This window comes from Lichenostomus cassidix, chromosome W (assembly GCF_008360975.1).
Source record: "Lichenostomus cassidix isolate B80296 chromosome W, HeHo_3.0, whole genome shotgun sequence".
Taxonomy (NCBI): domain Eukaryota; kingdom Metazoa; phylum Chordata; class Aves; order Passeriformes; family Meliphagidae; genus Lichenostomus; species Lichenostomus cassidix.
The window spans coordinates 21,739,043-21,758,864 of record NC_139510.1 but is presented as its reverse complement, the minus strand read 5'-3'; the positions used below and the strand labels follow the sequence as shown (position 1 = coordinate 21,758,864).

General features: G+C 40.0%; 1 protein-coding gene across 1 annotated transcript in view; it reads left to right on the top strand.

Annotated features, from left to right (window-relative positions):
* LOC146425684 (zinc finger SWIM domain-containing protein 6-like) overlaps positions 1–19,822 on the top strand; it is a 275,081-nt gene that overhangs the window by 191,869 nt on the left and 63,390 nt on the right. Inside the window, exons 8-12 of the mRNA XM_085041575.1 lie at positions 1,634–1,780; positions 3,954–4,214; positions 8,097–8,232; positions 14,041–14,198; positions 14,722–14,885. Of these exons, the coding sequence (XP_084897701.1) occupies positions 1,634–1,780; positions 3,954–4,214; positions 8,097–8,232; positions 14,041–14,198; positions 14,722–14,885 (866 nt within the window). The remainder of the gene's footprint in view (positions 1–1,633; positions 1,781–3,953; positions 4,215–8,096; positions 8,233–14,040; positions 14,199–14,721; positions 14,886–19,822) is intronic.

Genomic DNA, 19,822 nt, shown 5'->3' with positions numbered 1-19,822 from the left:
TGAGCACTATTGAGGATCCTAGATTTTAATAAAACTTAAAAGCACTTTGCATTATTACTTAGGAGAATTTTTCTTAGTCTTTTTATCATGTAATATATCTTTCCTTGACATGAAGTTTGTAATTTCTTTGTTGTTACTCGCTGCTTTGTTTGAATTTTTTTCACTCTTATGTTTGGAATTTAAAAAAAATTCTTTTAAGAGTGCAAAATATGCTGGTCTTCTCTATAAGCAGAATAATTCTGCAGCTACAGTTTCAGTTCAGTAACTACCACATGCTTCTACTTAGCTTTCATTCATGTGACTGATCTGGCATTTGTGGAAGCAGTTGCATGATTTAAAGTTAAATCTCTATATGAATGGATGACCGAAGCCTTTGTTTGGCATGACACAAGTGAAGCTCATAAGAAGACATAATAGATGGAATATAAGTGAGTCAGTAAGGTCATTGATATTAATCCTTTTTGGTAATATCATGTTCTTCTGACTGTCATTTTTAGCACATGCTATTTGTTAGTAAGACAATTATTTACTACTTTGTTTTTCATATTACATATCAGTTGATTCTTTAAAGAAAAGCCACTGTCCTGAACGCTGAGTTCAACAGTGTGGCTGTTTCACTTTGTAGCTCCACACATTTAAAGGCAAGAAGCAAGCTTTTAAACCTTTGTGATAATACTTATGATTACTCATAAAGGTGGAACTTTGTGAATGAGAGTGCAGAGGCAGATACAAGTTAGTGTGTAATAAGCAGAGAAACAGAGCATCTGTAATAGCTTGTATACAATTTTTAAATGGTCACCCATAATGCACCTGATATCTCATAGTTCAGTCATGTATGTGTCCAGGGGGAAAAGCTGGGGAGTTCAAGGGAATCTACTGCCATATGTTTCTTAGTTTAAAAAGGGATTTGAGCCATCTCTAGCAAGTTTTACCACAGCGACACTTCCTTCAATTCATTGTGCTAAACAATTTTTTCATGTTGTAAATGATTGATGGATGAGGGCCACAAAACAAAATATTCATGAAGGTATTTGTTGACCGAAACTTTAGAATGACAAAAAATGCACTTAAAGGGCAATTTTTTTCTCTTATACCTCATTTAAACACATTATCCTTTATTTTCTTCTTTTTTAATTAGGAACTGTCATTGTGAGTTTATTACTCCAATAAATATTTAGATGCAATAAGTTCATATTTTATTTATTAAGATGGAAGATTTCATAATATTTTCATTTATTTCAGTGCCATCAGCTTCACTTAAAATGTGAAAATGGTACTGCATCTTTTGAGTGAGGAAACAGTGGTGAATATTTTACCAAAAAAAATCTTTGCTTTAATTTTTCAGCAGACATTTCAGAAGTTACTGGTATCAAGTTAGAGATTTCAAAAGATACTGCAATTGAAATTTTTGGCCCGTAATGTACTTTGCTAGTGCTTGAAATGTTTGGCCATTGTCAATTTTCTTTTTTCCTCTTTTAAAATATTTACAAAGGGAAATGAATTCACACTGAGATATTCTATTTTTTCCTTCTAAGCAGAAGAGCATTTTAATCCATTTTACTTCTATAATTGTTTTGAGGGAATAATGCACACTCTCTTTCCCTCCCTCCTCCCTCCATCTTTTCTGTCACAGAACTTCTCCACATAGGAATAACCTCAATAACAAATCTTGAAGGTTGGGTGGGACATCCGTTGGATCCAATTGGCACCCTCTTCAGTAGCCTGATTGAAGCTTGCAGGGTGGATGATGAGAGCTTCCATGGATTCTCAGACTTCATGGGTAAGGCCATGCAAAGGGAGCAATCTTCTCTAAGTCTTCAGTAACCAGAGACATTTTTCTATCTTACCTTTCCCAATTAACTTCAAAGACAGTGTCTTTATAGTATAAGAACTCACATTTGCATTCCCTAAGAAAACACCAGGGAGAGAAAATGTTTAAAGTAAAACTTTGTTTTATGAAGCCTTCAAAAATTACCAGTTACTCATTCTTGAAGGCAATTTAGTATTTTACACTTGAAATAAAACTGAATAAGAGTTTATAGCAGCGACCCTCTTTACATACATTGCTCTATCCTCTTTTGGAGAAATTACAGGAAATCACAGAATTGTTGAGGTTGGAAGGCTTCTCTGGAGATCGCCTAGTCCACCTACTTTGATGAGAGCAGGGTCACCTAGAGCAAGTTGCCCAGGACTGTGTCCAGTTGAGTTTTGAATAGTCCCAAAAATTAACACCATACAACCTTTCTGGGCAACCTCTTACACTGTTTGACCATGCTCACAGTAAAAAAGTGTTTTCTTATACTCAGATGCAATTTCCTGTATTTCAGTTTGTGCCCATTGCCTCTTGTCCTGTCACAGGATACCATTGAGATGAGTCTGGCTCTGTTATCTTTACATTCTCCCATCAGATATTTATATATTTTTGTAAGATCCTCCTGAGCCTTTTCTTTTACAGGCTAATAAAATCACAGCTGTCTCAGTATCTCATATGGGAGATGCTCCAGTCCTTTAATCATCTTTGTGGCCCCTCATTGGATCTTCTCCAGTAGGTCCATGGGGAGTCCAGTACCGAACATGGCACTCCAAGTGTGGGCTCACCAGTGCTGAGAAGAGGGAAAGGATCACCACCTCCGATCCTCCTATGCGGTCCAGGATATTATTTGACTTCTTAGCTACAAGTGTACATAATACTTCAAAGTGATGACAAAACACTTAAAATTTATAACATACATGGTCTATAAAGTACATGGTTTATAAAGGTTATGAATTGGAAAATAGCATTGTAGTATTGATACATTATTTTGGACAGGATATATATGCCCTTCAGTATTTGCTTCTTAGGAGCTTAACTGATTTATTCCTTAGTCTCATTCCACCTCTGTGGTAGTTTCTTATTACCTTCTGTGTGGTCAGAAACTTGATTCATTCCTCTACCTATAGATCCTTTATATGTACATTGCCAATCTCCTTGGGGCTTTTCCTCAAAACTAATTCTGTTCAATTAGATTTTCTTCAATAAACTTCTAATGCCATATCCACCAATTCTGGAAGAATGTTAATTAAAAGAAATCCAATTCTTTGCAATTAGAAAAAAAACCCAAAACAACCCCATGAAATAAAAGTAGTGTGTGTTGAAATGTAAATTCCCCCTACACTCACATATACATTCTACTAAATGCATTTTGCCATGTCATTTGCTGCAGCAGTCCATCTCCTTACATCTGTACATTGCAACTTTTTGTTCCCAAACTGGACTGTAAACTGCTAGAGGTTGATATAGCATTTTGTCATATGGTGTATTGGTGAAGTGCCAAATCAATCAGTAGTACTCTTTAAAGCAATTTATGGCTTGGTTTGTGTGGAATTTACAAGTAATCTTCACTAAAAGTAGCATTTCTAGTGTTAATAAAAGTCAGAAACATTATACATGTTTATCATAAATGCAACTAACAAATAAAAAAGCATGAAGAGAGCTTTAGCAAACAGAATGCTTTAAAATTGTGGAGTTCCCAGGCCTACTGTATTTGCATAATCCTAAGAGCTTCAACTGAAATCTATGCAGGTGTATAAGCACCTTCCCTTTCCACTTATACAGCATCAAAGCCTTAGGAGATACAGAAATGGGTGGGGAAAAAATTGAAATAGATCATCCAATGTTTGCCTTATTAACACAAAGCTGGAGAAACTGCCTTTCTCCAAATCATGCAGTTTAAAATTAAAACTTTTATTTTTACTAGAGTGGATTTTTTAAAACTTGTTTTGTATATTTCTGCAATGTGGAATTGGATCAGGTAGTATATATTGGATGATTGGATATTGAGATTGCACTAATAATTTAAATATTTTTTATAAATGAATACTGACAGAGGAAGCATTTGAAAATGTGACATTATAGGCAGATTATGGATTTTAATGATTTCCTGATATGTTGTTCTTTGTGTCACCCTTTACAGAGAACATGGGGCAATGCAAATCTCTGGAGTACCAGCACCTGCCTGCACACAAGTTTTTAGAAGAAGGGGAATCTTATTTAACGCTGGCTGTGGAAGTAGCATTGATAGGGCTGGGACAGCAACGAATAATGCCAGATGGCTTGTATGCACAAGAGAAGGTTTGTCGAAATGAGGAGCAGCTCATTTCTAAGCTACAGGAAATTGAATTGGATGATACTCTGGTGAAGATTTTTCGAAAACAAGCAGTCTTCCTATTAGAAGGTAGCTCAATGTAGATGCTAACTGCTTTTTAAAACTGTCTTCACTTACACAAGCCCACTGAATTAGTATTCCAGTGGAAACTGCCTGATATACCTAAGATGTTTTTTGATGTAGAACTCCAGCAAAATTTTATTTCCAGTCTCTTATGAAAATCAAACATACTTCAGATATCACATGACTGTAGAGATAAGGCATCTACTGACCTATAAGCCTTTAGTTTTAATTTTTATTGCATTTTCTTCTTTAGATTTGTTCAGTATCCTAATTATACAACCCAGGCTCACAATTAAATAATATAGACATCAGTTATCATCAACAGTTCTTGGGTAGTAAATTTCTAAATGTCATTTGTATCCTGAAAAAGGACTGGCAGCTTTGTAAATGTATGAAGACTTTTACCTCTATTCCCCAGTGAAGAGCTCAGAAAATTCACTTAAATTTGCTGGTACAGTGCCGGGAGGTGAGGAGGAAACATGCAAAGACTCAATATGAGTTATAAGCAAGCTCCATTTATTTCACGGTATGCATGGCTTATATACTGTTACAAGTGCTTATGTTTACTACTAAAAGTTACAATCTGCATTCCATTGCATTCCATTCTCACACTTTCAGGGTTCCTCCTCATTCTTCTTAATCGCAAGTCCCCCCCCCCGGTACTTCCCATGGTACTTTCCCAGAGCTCAAGGGCACTCTGTCCCTGGGCTCCTGTCCTGTCAGCATGCCCCGCACCCATCTTACTGCTGCGGCCTGTATGGCCCACTTCAGCTAACACTGGCTTTGCTCGCACAAGCCTCCTAAGGATTCGTGACCGTGATCTTGGAGCCATTCTGTAACAGTACAGAAATATAACACTTTCTTTGCAGCAATTAGGAATATGAGTTGCCTCTGAAGTTTGCATCATACCTGAAAATTGAAATATATGGACAAATATTAAGGCTTAAGGCCTGGTCTTGTGACTAAATTTTGATTAAGACAAATAACTTTTGTTTGGGAATTGCAGTTGTGTATTGCAATAAAATCTGTACAAAAAAGTGCATGTTTTTGCCTTAGCTTTTAAAAAGGCTTGACATATAACACTTAAGCCTTATTTTCAAAGAGTAGTCTTGTGGGTTCTAAGATTGATATTCTAGTTTTTGGGGGGATTTAACTGGAGGAAAAACTTTAAAGGAACTAGTTATCTAAAGGCATGGTCCATGTTTTGAGTGCTTTCTCAAGGGATGGTGGTGGGGAGTTTGATACTGCTCTAGGTAAGTTGTGAAGATTGTCACACAGCAGTCAGGTTTTGCTTTCTTTCTGTAAGACATTTATCTTTTAAAACTATTTCTTTAATGGAAGAGACACAGTATGTTGTATAGGGTTCTCATCTTTGAGTCACTATTATTGCTCAGATCCTTAAAGACTTTGGTACCTACTGGTGGTACCATTTGAAACTGTAGAGAAGCTGCACCATAAGGAGAGTTGCTGCTTTATGGACTTTGGACAAGAACAGCTTCTTGCTGGATCCAGCTATCCACCACCACAGAGGGATCTTATGGATTATAAAATCAATTTGCTGCATCTGTTTACTGGTCAGGAGGCTGTATGAGGAAAAGGCAGGATTTCTCTCAAGTATTCTCTGATACTTCTAGTTTTCAACTTTGATCAGTGATACACTTTTTGTTTTCTTAGAGTAGTAAACAAGTGATCATAGCAGGAAACCTGCTAAAATAGCTACTTACAAAATTACTGTAGTGAGCAGCGTGCAACAATGGTCTTGCATTACTGTGTGCTGAGAAATTTGGCTTTTCTGCAATAGCTTCAGTTTACTCCAGATTGGGCAGAAACTGCCAGATCACATGGAGGAAAAACTGTGCAGTGATTTAAGATTCTAATAATATCAATTGTATGTTGCTGTTGAGCCACTAGCAGAGTAAAAGACCCGGGTTCAAAAGGTAGCATCCAGAAGAAAAATTTATTATTAAATTCCATCTTATATAGACATTTCAAAGGTCACCTGGATTGGTCAGTTCAAAGCCTCCCCCTAGGCCTGATTGGCCAGGCCTGAACTGTCCACATCCGAGAAACTGTTTTTAATAACATCCAAACTTTATCTTTGTTTATAAAATGCAGGAAGAAAAGAGAAAAAGTTCCCATGGAAAAGGTCTGTGCTAGCCACAATTGTGGTTTTACAGTTGAAGTTCTGTAAATATAATAAAGAAAGTTTAATCCAGTATTAGGCTGATTTCTATGCTGTTAATGCAGATTAATGCATGCTGTGTGTAGCTACCATTTGAATGCATGGGAAAGCAGAACATAAGACTGTGTTGCAAGAACTGTTCTATTTTTTTCTTGACTGCTAAGTTAATGACAGAATATATTTTCATATAAATGCTTTGTCATTTATTCTTTGTCTCCTAACTGAGTTTCTGAATGGACAACGAACTGGCAAACAGACATGAAATGGCTTCTTTCATACAAGCAATGCCAGCTAGTTTTGAACATCTTTCAACTTTAAATGATTGAGACACACTGTCACCTACTTAATCTTCATCAATGTTTCCATTGTGATCAGCCCCAGCCTGCAGAAATGCCCATCTATGGAGCTCAGATTTTTTTTTCATGCTTAGTGATTTTTATCTTTGCATTTTGTGCTAAGGCACCAGTCAAAAACATTGCTGAAACAGCTGTGCTGGTCCAAGTTGTTACCATCTCTCTCTCATGGAGTTCATCATCCCATGCAGCAGAAGTGGTTGAATAAATTTTGTGAGTATTCCTCATCTGCTTCAGTGAAGGGTCAGTCGTTAGTTTGAACCACTGCTGGAAGCTATGGCACATGTGACTGCAATGAAGAAGTGTGTTCACACAGTCATTCATCCATCCAAGTGCAGTGGGTTGGAATCTCTAGTAGAAGAGGAAGTAGTAACTTCTAGGACTGCTGGCTGCTATTTGTGCAATAATTGTCCAATAATACTTAATGTAAGATTTTTATTCTGTATCTTGCAATGTTTAACACCTGAACCTCTAGCCACTGAAGTAAAAAACTGCTTGACACAATGTTCCTATTAATAGGAATAACAGTCATAAGGTTGCAGGAAAAATGAAAGAATGGAATGCTTATGCACTATGAATACTCAGAACTCAGCAAGAAGTTTCATGAATTTTTTTTAAAATTGTCATTTATGTTGTCAGTCTTAACACTGTTGTTATGAAGTACTGCACTGAGTGTGAGCAAAATCTATTGCCCCAACAATGGGAATAGTTTCCCCACAACAAATATAATTTTTAAGACTGGGTGGCTATAACAGACTAACAAAATCAGCTTTGATGCAAGATGTGACCTAGTCTTCTCTGGAGACCAAGTCCAGACCAAAGGTTTATTTAAATGCCTAATGTCAGGTGAGACATTAATAAAGATCAGGTGCTGCTGTACTGATTAGTCATGTAACTTCAATTAAAGATACCTGTTTTTCCACTGTAGCTGCTTTTTTTTTTTTTGTGGATTTGTGATAAAGCAAGTATGCACCAACAGAGGGTGCATAGGAATTCATGTGCACAATATAACTACACAGAGGCAAAGCTAGGATTATCACTACCTACTTTTGCATACCATAGATTTGCTGAATAAGCCCCATGGAGGCCTGGGCCCATTCTGTCATTTGTATGTGCATTGGTAGTGTGCTTAGTACTATACAATTTTCAGTGTCTTCTTGTCTCAAAGACTAGATGGCATTTAATATACTTGTAATATATTTCACAAACATGTCAATGTAACTTTACCTTTTGTACAGCAAGCTATGTCTGAATACGAACTCTAACTCAAGGTGTAATGAATGGGTTCTAAAGGTCCAGAAGTTGAGTTTTACCAGTCTGTAAAGACTGATATTCTCTTTCTCTTTCCCACAGCTGGACCATATAGTGGTTTAGGTGAAGTCATCCATCGAGACAGTGTTCCAATGCACACATTTGCGAAGTATCTTTTCACCTGTCTCCTACCTCATGATGCTGAATTGGCATACAAATGTGCACTGAGAGCCATACGGTATGTATTCACAAGTCATCTATAAGGAACACAAGTAGCGATTTGAAAAGCAGGAAAAAACTTGATAGTCAAGAGCTAGTCTTTTTACTAAAAGAAGCATTGTTCTGTTTATGGAGAAATTACTTTGGTTTTGTCATCTGTAAAAGCAAGCTATGTCTGTACTAACTACAGTATGATAATTTATCAATTTACAATTAGTGTTTATATACAACTATAAAAGAGTATTCTATGTTGCAAATCCTTCTAGAATTCTGCTGTTGGGATGTATGGTTTTGTATTAAACAACAGCTTTAGCATGTGTGTGTGTTCTTTTACTGATGTGGTTGTGTATGTATGATGCTAGTGGTGAGGAAATGAGGAAAGAGGCATCGCACCAGCAGTCAGGATCATCTGCTGCTTAGCTGCTTCCCCCCACTTTATATACTGAGCATGATGTCATATGGTCTGGAATATCCCTTTGGTCAGTTTGGATCACCTGTCCCGGCTGTGTCTCCTCCTAACTTCCCATGTACCCCCAGCCCCCATCCCAGCATGGCAGTATGAAAAGCAGCAAAGGCCTTGGCTCTATGTAAGCCCTGCTCAGCAATAATGAAAACATCTCTATATTATCAACCCTGTGTTCAGCACAAATCCAAAACACAGCCCCATACCAGCCACTGGGAAGAAAATTAACCTTATCCCAGCCAAAACTAGCACACTCTAAAAAGCTAAATGAGGAGAAAATAGTCCTGTGTTCAAAGGACTAAATGGAAGGGCATGAATAAGAACAAAACATAGTTACTATCAAATCAGGCCAAAAGTCTGCTTAGCCTGTTTAGGTTTTTTTGCCTCCAAGAATGTCTAATAGTGGGTGTTAGGGAAGGAATGTAAGAAATATGAAAAGCGGCTTTACATACTTGCTGCTTACAATCAGAATTTTTGAATTAGAATTTTTAGAATTAGAATTTTTAAAAGATCAGTTTTATAAAGTACACTTTTGTCCTTGTATTCAATTTCAGCCGCTACCTTAAAGTGTTTCTCAGAGACTGTGGGGCGTTTTCCTCCTCAAACTAAACTACTGAAACCACATTGAAAGGCTAGAATAGACATCTATCAGCAGCTTTGCATGTCTGTCTGTATTCCTCAAAACTTCTCAAAAATTCTTATGAAGAAGGTTGGTTACTTTTCCCATTCATGCCAAAGTGATAATCAGTGTACAAAGCACTCCTGATACAAACCAAATGAAAAACTAACTAAACTTAAATGTTGTTTTGAGGGGGGGAAAGAAGAAAGCAAAGATGAAGATTAAATGTTGTAGTGGGTTGATGCTGACCGGACACCAGGCACCCACCAAAGCCCCTCACTCACTCCCCTCTGCAGCTGGACAGGGGAGAAAAAATATAACAAAGGGTCGATGGGTAGAGATAAGGACCGGGAGAGATCACTCATCAAATACCATCATGGGCAAAACAGGCTCAATTTAGAGATATGCATTGAATTTATTACACTAACAAAATCAGAGCAGGATAATAAGAAGTAAAATAAATCTTGAAAACACCTTCCTCCCACCCCTCCCTCCTTCCAGCTCTACCTCCTACCCCAGCAGCGCAAGGAGATAGGGAATGGGGGTTATGGTTAGTTCATCACCCATGGTTTCCCCTGCTGCTCAGAGAGAGGAGTCCTTCCTCTGCTGCACTGTGGGGTCCCTCCCACGGGAGACAGTTCTCTGCAAACTTCTCTGACATAAGTCTATCTCACGAGCAACAGTTCTCTGCAAACTGCTTGCAACGTGAGTCCATCCCATGGGCAACAGTCCTTCCCAAACTGCTGCAGCATGGGTCACTCTTCCATGGGGTGCAGTCCTTCAAGGACAGGCTGGTCCAGCATGGGAGCCGGGCCCCTCTCTCCATGGGCCTCCCATGGGGTCACAGCCTCCTCTCAGGCATCCACCTGCTCCGGCAGGGGCTCCTCCATGAGCTGCAGGTGGATCTCCATGGGCTGCAGGGGGACAGCCTACTTCACCATGGGTAGCAGAGGAATCTCGACTCTGGTGCCTGGAGCACCTCCTCCCCCTCCTTCTTCACTGACTTTGGTGTCTGCAGAGTTGTTCTTTTCACATGTTCTCACCCCACTCTTCTCTGGCTGAAATTGCAATTGTGCAACAATTTCTATTTTTCTTTCTTCTTCAATATGTTACCACCATTTCTAATTGACCCAGCCTTGGCCAGTGGCACGTCCATCTTTGGAGCCACCTGGGATTGGCTCTGATGGACGTTGTGGAATCTTCTAGCAGCTTCCTTACAGAAGCCACCCCTGTAGCCCCCCCTCCCCCCCCACTACCAAAACCAGGCCAAGCAAACTCAATGCAAGTGTATGTCTCATGTTCATGAGGTGGAATGGATCAGAAGAGGGAAATTTGAGCATCTCTTCCTTTATGGCATGGGTAAAATGTTTCCATATCAAAATCTGCATGGTTGCTCATCCTTTTAGAAGTAGAGCATATTTCTTTCTTCACTTGAACATCTATGAAAAAAGTTAACTTCCCAAGATGACAGCTAGTTGCTCTCCAGACATAAGTGTTTAGTGTCAGTCTACACAGGTCACTGACCCATAATGGCAACTCTGGAGTATTTTGCCTCTGCATTCAACATCATCTGTTGCCATTTCTCTTTTTTCTATTCTTCTTTTAGTGTGTGGAATACTCAATGTTAAATCAATAGAATCTGAGACCATAAGGCCTTTCATGCATGCACCTCAGGTCTGCAAGGACAAGCTATGCTATCCTTGATGGTCACTTCTGTCTACAGTTCTCTGCTTGCAGCACTGAAACATATGGAATACAGCCTTGGAGAATGTGGGTCTGCAGTGACCTAGTTGACTGCTCACTTGGAATCTGAACTCAAATGTTTGGCTTAGTTTTGCTGATTCCCTGTTAAGCCTGTCATGGGTTTTATATAGGACATTGCCAGGAGGATGCACGAAAAAGAAAAAAGGCAAGCAGGCTCTAAGCTTAAAGTTGCAAAAAGGTGTTTTAATTACCTAACAGAGTTGGAGGATAAATGCAAGGCAAAAATAACTTTTCATACAGTTTTTGTTCACTCCCCCCTCCCTCTTACGAACCTATAGTATTCACTCCCTTTCTTCTTTTACAATTCACAAGCTGGGTAGGGAAGCAGGGTGTAGGGTTTCTTTTCAGTCCACAGAGCAGATTCTCAAATTTATTCATCACCACAATTCTTCTACTACAAATACTCTTTACTTGTTTCTCTCTCTCTCCAGACACTTTTTCTGCTCTCACCCCCACCCTCTTAAGAAGCAGTCTCTGCACTCACCCCCCCTCCCTCTTTCTAAACTAGCAACACAGACAGGGGGCAGGGTGAGGGGTTTTCTGGTTAGTCTAATCAGGGAGAGTGGGTTCTCTACTTAGCCAGCGGTCCTTCCCAAGAGAGACAGTCCTCTGGGAACTTCTTTGGCGTGGGTCTAATCTCACGAGCAACATCCCACCCAAATTCTGCTGCTTTGTGAGTCTTTTTGTCCATAAGGTGTTGTGCAGATTCTTCCAAGCTGAGGCCAGGCTGCTTCCATGCCAGGAGCAAGGCCTATCTCTCCCAGTCAAGGCCTTTTGCAGTTTTAACTCTTAGATGAGACTCCCACTGGTTCACAGTCTTTTCCAGGCATCCACCTGCTCCTCTGGAGTGGGCTGTGAGTGGATTTCTGCATCCTTATGGACTCCATGGGCTGCAGGAGAAACTTCTTGCTCCCCCCATAGCTTTCACCATGGCTAGCAGAAAGTTTTCAGCTCTGGTGCCGGGAGCACTGGAGCACCACTTCCCCCCCTTCTTCACTGACCTTGGCAATCTCCATGCTGTTCTCCCTCACATATTTTCACCTCCACCTCCTCCAACTACAAAGAAGTGAAAGAAGTGTGTGCCTGCTTGTTTTGATTTCTTCTTAAATATGTTTTCACAGAGGCGTAACCAACACCTCCAATTGGCCCAAACTTGGCCGGCAGCATGTCCATCACCTTCAGAGCCATCAAAGATTGGCTCTGCTGGACTTGATGTAAAAACTTCCAGAACTTTCACTCAGGTCACACAGGAGCCATCTTTGTGCCACTCCCCACCCCTCAGACACCTCCCCAGGCCTACCACAACAGCTTCTGAGGGGTCCAAATTTCTCCTAGATGTTAAAAATACTTTACTGATGTTTGGGCCAATCAAAACTACCACAAGCCTGAATGTCAACCCAGGCTTTGTGAGTCAGACTTTAATGGTGATGTTTAATCACAAAGTAGCTTTGCTAAAACCTAGCTAAATAATTGATGTTTGAAAGGGCAAAAAAATGAAGGATGCTAAATCTGCTTGTGCTTGTTATAATGTTCCCTAATCTTGCCAAAATTGCATAAAAGCCACCAATCCACAACAGCATTTCTTTTCACAGCAAAGGAACATAGAAGCTGGTCATGAAATTCAAAGTGACAAAAGATTTTCCTTTCATGATCTTTGTCCATTTGCTGTTACTCATAACCTAACAATCCTTTTTGCATTATGTTAGTTAGGATTTTTCCTGTTTGTTGAAATAATGCATCTTTTTTCTTCCCCCTCTGTGCTTGGAAAAAATCAGCTGGGGAATTTATATGTATTTTATTTTTATATATATAAAGCTATATAGAGGTGTCTCAGTAGTACTAGGGAAGAGATTTGACTCAATGCAAAACAAAAGGGAAGTATCTTTTTTCATATTAACATGCACATTATTATTGGTAGACTACAGTTTAAGGACTTTAAAAATTACTTCATATTTGAACAGCAAAATGTCTTCTTTGGCATGTCTGAATTTATTGCAAGGTCAAAAACCTTATGACTTGTGGAATATCCTTCTCCCTTACTTTGAGCATATGCAAGTGAAGAAAGTATATTCCAAATATTGAAAAATACTTGCATGTTCTCAGTATGATGGAGAACTACTGCACTTTCCTTCCTGAGGACTGTGGTTCAAAGACTGAAACAAGGCAGGGGAAAAAAGCTTCAACTCTATGAATGATGCAGAAAGTCTCTGCTGCTTTGGCTAATGAATGGCTGTCATGGTTTAACCCCAGCCAGCCACCAAGCCCCACGCAGTCTCTTGCTCATTCCCCCACCAGCAGGATCAGGGAGAGAATTGGAAGGGTAAAAGCAAAAGAACTCCTAGGTTAAGATAAAGATAGTTTAATAGGTAAAGCAAAACACATGAACACAAGCAAAGCAAGGAATTAATTCACTGCTTTCCATGGGCAGTCAGATGTTCTGCCATCTCCAGGAAAGCAGGGCCCATCATGCACAATGGTGACTTGGGAAGACAAACACCATAACTCCAAACATGTCCTCCCCTTCCTCCTTCTTCCCTTCATTTTATATAATGAGCATGAGGCCATATGGTCTGAAATATCCCTTTGGTCAGTTGGGGTCACCTGTCCTGGCTGTGTCTCCTCCTAACTTCCCATGCATCCCCAGCCTCCTTGCCAGCTTGGCAATGCAAAAAGCAGCAAAGGCCACAAATCCAAAACATAGCCCCATACTAGCCACCATGAAGAAAATTCACCCTACCCCAGACAAAACCAGCACAATGGCTTAATTGTCCTGTGAATTCTTACAGATGCCCGCTGATGTAGGCAAGTTTGGCAAATGGACTTTTAAGATTCCCCAAGAAGAGAAGTGGTTTTCCAATATCTTTATACCCAAAACTGCACATTTAATAAACAAGGTCAAGTGTTCTTACAGCTTTAGTTTTGGTTATGAGTAACTTAATATAATAATGATTTGATGAAAGAGTATTTCTTTCTTATTCCAGGTTGCTAGTGTTGGAATCTACGGCTCCTTTGGGAGATCTGTCCCGTCCACACCACATTGCATCAGTTGTTCCAAACCGGTATCCCCGCTGGTTCACCCTAAGTCACATCGAATCCCAGCAGTGTGAGCTGGCATCTACCATGCTGACAGCAGCCAAAGGTACATTGCTGTCAATTACATACTCAACTAAGTGTATGCTTTTAATATTGCATGGAATAAACAGATTATAAAACTTATGTTTAGGACTTACAATTGCAGTCTGACACGAGCTTGAAATGGGAACAACAAACTGAACTGACTTAAACCTGTCACTTAATTTTCCAGAAAAGTGGTTAAACTAGCTAGATAGTAGCCAGATGGGCTTGATTTGAGGCTGATGAGACAGCCTTTTGTTCTTCTGACACAATATAGATTGTGAAACCCAGAAGTAGACAAATCACTTATAAAATTCACAAATCAGGATGATTTTTTGCCATGTGCTACACTAACACCATCAGGCACTAGAGTAATTTGTGGTCTTGTATCTTTTATTCGTGTAATTTAATTATGGAAGGTTTATAAAATCAAAATGTGTATAAGTGAAATATTGTACTATTTCATAGCAAAGGCAAGCTCAATTATAATGCATTTCTGTATGTTTGGAAGCTTGTTCTGTTTTGGTGATTCTGTTTACACCTTGCAGGTGATGTTCAGAGGCTGGAAACAGTGTTAGAATCCATTCAGAAAAATATCCACTCCTCATCACACATCTTCAAACTTGCCCAGGATGCATTTAAAATAGCAACGCTCATGGACAGCTTGACAGACATCACTCTTCTGAAAGTTTCTCTGGAGTTGGGCCTTCAGGTATTTCCTTCATTTATTATTACTACAGTAGAAGACAGGAATTTGACCCTATGTTGGTGGGTACAGCTCTTTAAGTCACTGAGGAGCCTCTCAAAGATCCTCTTTGGGCTTTGTCTGGAATTTTTTGATTTCTTTTTCTGATATAAAGTGCAGTTGACTGGTAAATATAGAGCAAGGATCTGTGCAGTCCCTTTGTGCCATTTGAGTGGAAGAGAGCTTGGAGCAGTTGGCTGCAGGGCATTCCTCTGTTTAGGGTTAAGAAAAGATCAATGCAATGGGTTTGGGAGTATATGTAGGGATGGCTAGAGAGCAAAATTATTCTGCTTGCCAGAAATCATAGTATCATAGAAGTTTGGGTTGCAAGGAACCTTTAAAGGTCATCTAGTCCAACCCCCTTGCAATAAGCAGGGACATCTTCAACTAGATCAGGTTGCTCAGAGCCCCGTCCAACCTTACCTTGAATGTTTCCAGGGATGGGGCATCTACCACCTCTTTGGGCAACCTATGCCAGTGTTTTACCACCTTCATTTAAAAAAACTTCTTCCTTGTATTTAGTCTGAATCTACTCACTTTCAGGTTAAAACCATCAGCCCTTGTCCTATTGTTACAGGCCCTACTAAAAAGTCTGTCCCCATCCTTCTTATAGGCTCACTTCAAGTACCAAAAGGCCGCAATGAGATCTCCCCAGAGCCTTCTCTTCTCCAGGCTGAACAGCCCCAACTCTCTCAGCATTTCCTGATAGGAGAGGTGTTTCATCCCTCTGATCATCTATATGGCCCTCCTCTGGACTTGCTTTTGCAGATCTTTTCCATGGTCTTGAGAGGTTATAATTCCTCCCATTTTGCCTTCCTTTCCCTCAAATGACATTTGGTAGGTGCTTGTTGAATTTCTAGAGAAAGCCAAGGTCAATCATAATGACCTGTTTCAAGGCAGACTGTACTAACAGCAACCCTCTCACTTCTTTCATAAAATCCTGCACTCCACAAGCTGTGGGATGGTTATCTGTATCAGTCTCAGCTTAATGTGTGCAAGAACCTCAGATCAGTTTTCAGGCTCTTATGAGAGACTTTACAGGTTAAAAGGAGACAGATAAGATTTTAGGTATCTGGAGTAATATTGCCTTACACTGATGAATCTTGGGGTTTGCACAGTACATTTCAACAAAAATAAATCTCTTTATCCCTCTTCAGGGAGTTCTTAAAAACAACAAAAATCCAAACCACAAAAAATTCAAAGATCAGAAAGCCATTTATTACTCTGCTTCAGTAAAAGATAAGATTTCTGGGGAAAGGATATTATCCCAGTTGCTTCTCATGCCAAAGAAAGCTATTATTTGACTATTCTAGATTTTCAGAAGCTAAGGTCAGAAAGCTGAAATTGTGTGCTTTGTTAGCCTTTCTTATTCTGAAGATTGCTGTGGAAATCTGCTCTCTTTTTTTCCCTTCACATCACGTTTCTGCCTTAAATGTTTGTTTACTTGAGAAAGATCCTTATGATTGACTTGATTGTGACCTCAAGCATTTACCAAGTATCATTCAGTGGCAGCAGCACGCTTTGGATATCACTGTGTTCATGGATACCCCTGTGTGGATGATGGTGTCATCAGAATGTCTTCAGTAAGATCTAGTGAAAGAAATATCATGAACCTGTACTTTCTCATAAATCCAGTGTTTGGAATAAACTGGTGTAGAACATGTCCACTGTCTGCCCCAAGCTTATTAAGATGTTTTAAGAACCTTAGAGGTAGTTTGCTTTCCGGAAGGAAGATGCATATCAGTTTTCTGGTAGTTACTCACAGCTGTATAGATTTCTATAGTAACATTTTTCCTGTAAATGTCTTACAGTGTCAGCACTGTCTTCAGTGGCCTACAGATGCTTTCCCCTCTCCTGCCTCCTGACCTAATGGTAATTAGATTGTCTATGTTCACTATCTAGTAACTGACTGCTTATGGCATCTGCCCTATAAAACTGTTTATCCCCTCACATGGCAAACTGAACAGCAGTGTCCTCACCAGGCCAACTTGTCATTGTTGGGCTGAGAAGGTGATACCAACAATTTCACAACTCTGTCACTGAGATTTCTGTGACAGAAAAGCCTCTTATATTGTTCTAGATTTGGGAGTAATATTTGGACTTGTGGGTTCTTTCTCCCTATTTCCAATGGCAGCATGTGTTATGTGACTCAGCAGAGGGAAGGCATTTAAACTAGCTGTGGAAAGCATGGCCAAATGAGCATGGAGCATCTCAGGTGTATTCTGTCCTTCAGAACCTTACTGGCACAGACACTCTGAGATCTGCAGGTACAGAAGGGGCTTCTGTTTCTCCATTTTCCCGCTGTATGCTACATCAATGTAAGTATTACCACACACATGCAGACAGGTACTGTTGGCAGAACTGCTGAGCAAGTTAGTGCAAGTGATCACTTGATGTGTATTTGGCAAGTGTGCTGGTTTTAACACCAGCCAGAAATTAAACTCCAAATAAGCCACTCCTCTTCCCCCACCCTGCCCAGTAAGGGAGGGACAAAAGCAGAGACTCTTGGTTGAAATAACAATTTACTGAAAGCACAACACAATAGAATAAGACACACAATAACAACAGCACTATTGAGAGCAAAAGCATACAAAAAGAGGCGTTTTACCCACAAAAAGGTGTTCACCACCATGTTGGGCAGTTACAGGCTCCTTAGGAGGGATGGGCAGGGCAGGTAAGGTGGGGGTGTGGCTGACTGTGTAATGGAGGAGATGGAGTGTACGGAGCTGTTGTGAATGAGTGTTTTAAGGTTGCTTAAAGAATCACCAGCAAAGGTACAGGTTTCATATAAAAGCAACAGCATGACAAAGTTTGTGGCAAGGTTCACTCTACTACTTACTAGATGGATAAAGCACTGTAGTGGGTTGACCCGGGCTGAGTGCCGGGTGCCCACTAAGTTGCTCTATCACTCCCTTTCCCTTCAGAACAGGGGAGAGAATAAGATGGAGCACAGCCAGCAGGGTGAGATAAAGCAGTTTTATTACAGCAAAAGAAAAGGAATAAACAGAGATTGTGTGCGCAAAAGCTAAAGGGAAAAAAAGGTCAATCTCTACTTCCCATTAGCAGTGATGTCGAACACTTCCTGGGAAGCAGGGCTTCAACACGTGTGACGGTTGCTCTGGAAGGCAAACATTGAAAACTCACAAATGCCCCCCCCTTTCTCCTCCCTCTCCTAGCTTATATATCTGAGCTGACATCATATGATATGGAATATCCCTTTGGTTGATTTGGGTCAGCTGGCCTGGTTGTGTCCCCTCCCAGGATCTTGCCCACTCCCATCCCTTTGATGGGGGAAGGAATGTCAGAGGGACAGCGCTGCTCAGCAGTAGCCAAAACACTGGTCTGTTATCAGCACCCTCCCAGCTACTAATGCAAAGAACAGCCCTGGGAGGGCTGCAAGCTTTACCTCAGTCAGACCCAATACAAGCACACAGACAAAAAGCAAACAAAAGTCCAAAATCAATCAATCCAAACCGAAATAAACCCAAAACTATCTGTGTGGAGGCTGGGGGGGGGGGGGGGCAGAGTAAAGGATAGGAAAGGGTAAAGATAAAAAGGAATACGGCCTAAAGGCCCAACAGCACTTGACAGCATTTAACTGATAACTTAAGCAATTTAGCAAAGGATTTATTGCTGAGACACGGAGGCTTGACAATTCAATATGGATTTAGTACAAGCTTCAGTTTATTGATCTACAGTATACAGTTTTATAGTGTAGTTAACTAGATCATGCATATTCTGTAATCGTACAATATTATTGGTTATATACTTCCACGCCCTAAGTTTGGCTACTTGCCTTAACATGTATCTATGTTTATCTATAATGCCTGATTTCTGCATATTTGTTACCAATTAATGCATTCTCGACGGCTCCCACCACCTCTATGCTGTAGCCAAGGTCATGGTGACATAGATCGCTGATTGGACGCAGGTCTCTAATTAATAGTTGGCTGAATATGGCTATTGTTAAGAAGCGGCTTGTTAAGTGTTAAGAAACAGCATATTTAAGTCTGTATGTTCTTTTTCTATTAGCTAATTCCCCACAATTTATATAGGATTTACTATACCACAACAGTAACTTAAAGGCCTAACTTACTTACAAATCTAATGTACTTGAGAATCTAGGAGAGCAGCATTCCTGGTACATTTGCTATAGCATATTCACACTCTCACGCACACAGACATAAAGAGTCTGTACAAAATACCTGTGAAAAATTCCCATCTAATTCAGTGAAATGCTCACTTCAGATGCCTTTGCATCTTCTCAGTGGGCGTGAGGTTGAGCCTCGAGAAGTGGGAGTATTAGTCCAGGATCTATTGTCATCATTCGGCAATCCTCCAAGTATAGCAAATTTCAGTTTGCTGACTCTGAGAGGCCCCACTCAGAGGGAGGTTGCTGTTTGCAGCCCACTGCAGTCTGGGAGAGCTCAAAGGCTCTCACTTTGGACTGCTGTTTATAGGCCAAAAAAACAGTAGGCTTTAGTCATAGTAATTTTCCATTGTGGCCACAATTTGGGTCAGCAACTTTTGTTGAAAGTTTGAGAACAAAAATATTATTCACTTGAGTTACTCTTGCTGCTGAACAAGTTATATTTCTTTAAGAAGAAGTCTATGCAGCAGTGGGGTAGTTGTTGGAAAATTCTTTTAACTATAGCACAGTAGTGTATGATCCCTATATCCATGGTTAATGCTTAGTTTGGTACCATATAGTACTTAGTACAAATGCCAGAGATTATGTGGCCTTAACTCCCTACATCTGTGACTAATAGTTTTGTGCTAGCTAATGCTTCCTTGTTTACTTATATTAGTGATTAATATGTACTTGTAGATGTCTTAGTTTTGAGAACAGAGATGGAGTGCCAGAGCAAAGAATGATAAGAGAAGTGCATCATAACCTGACCACA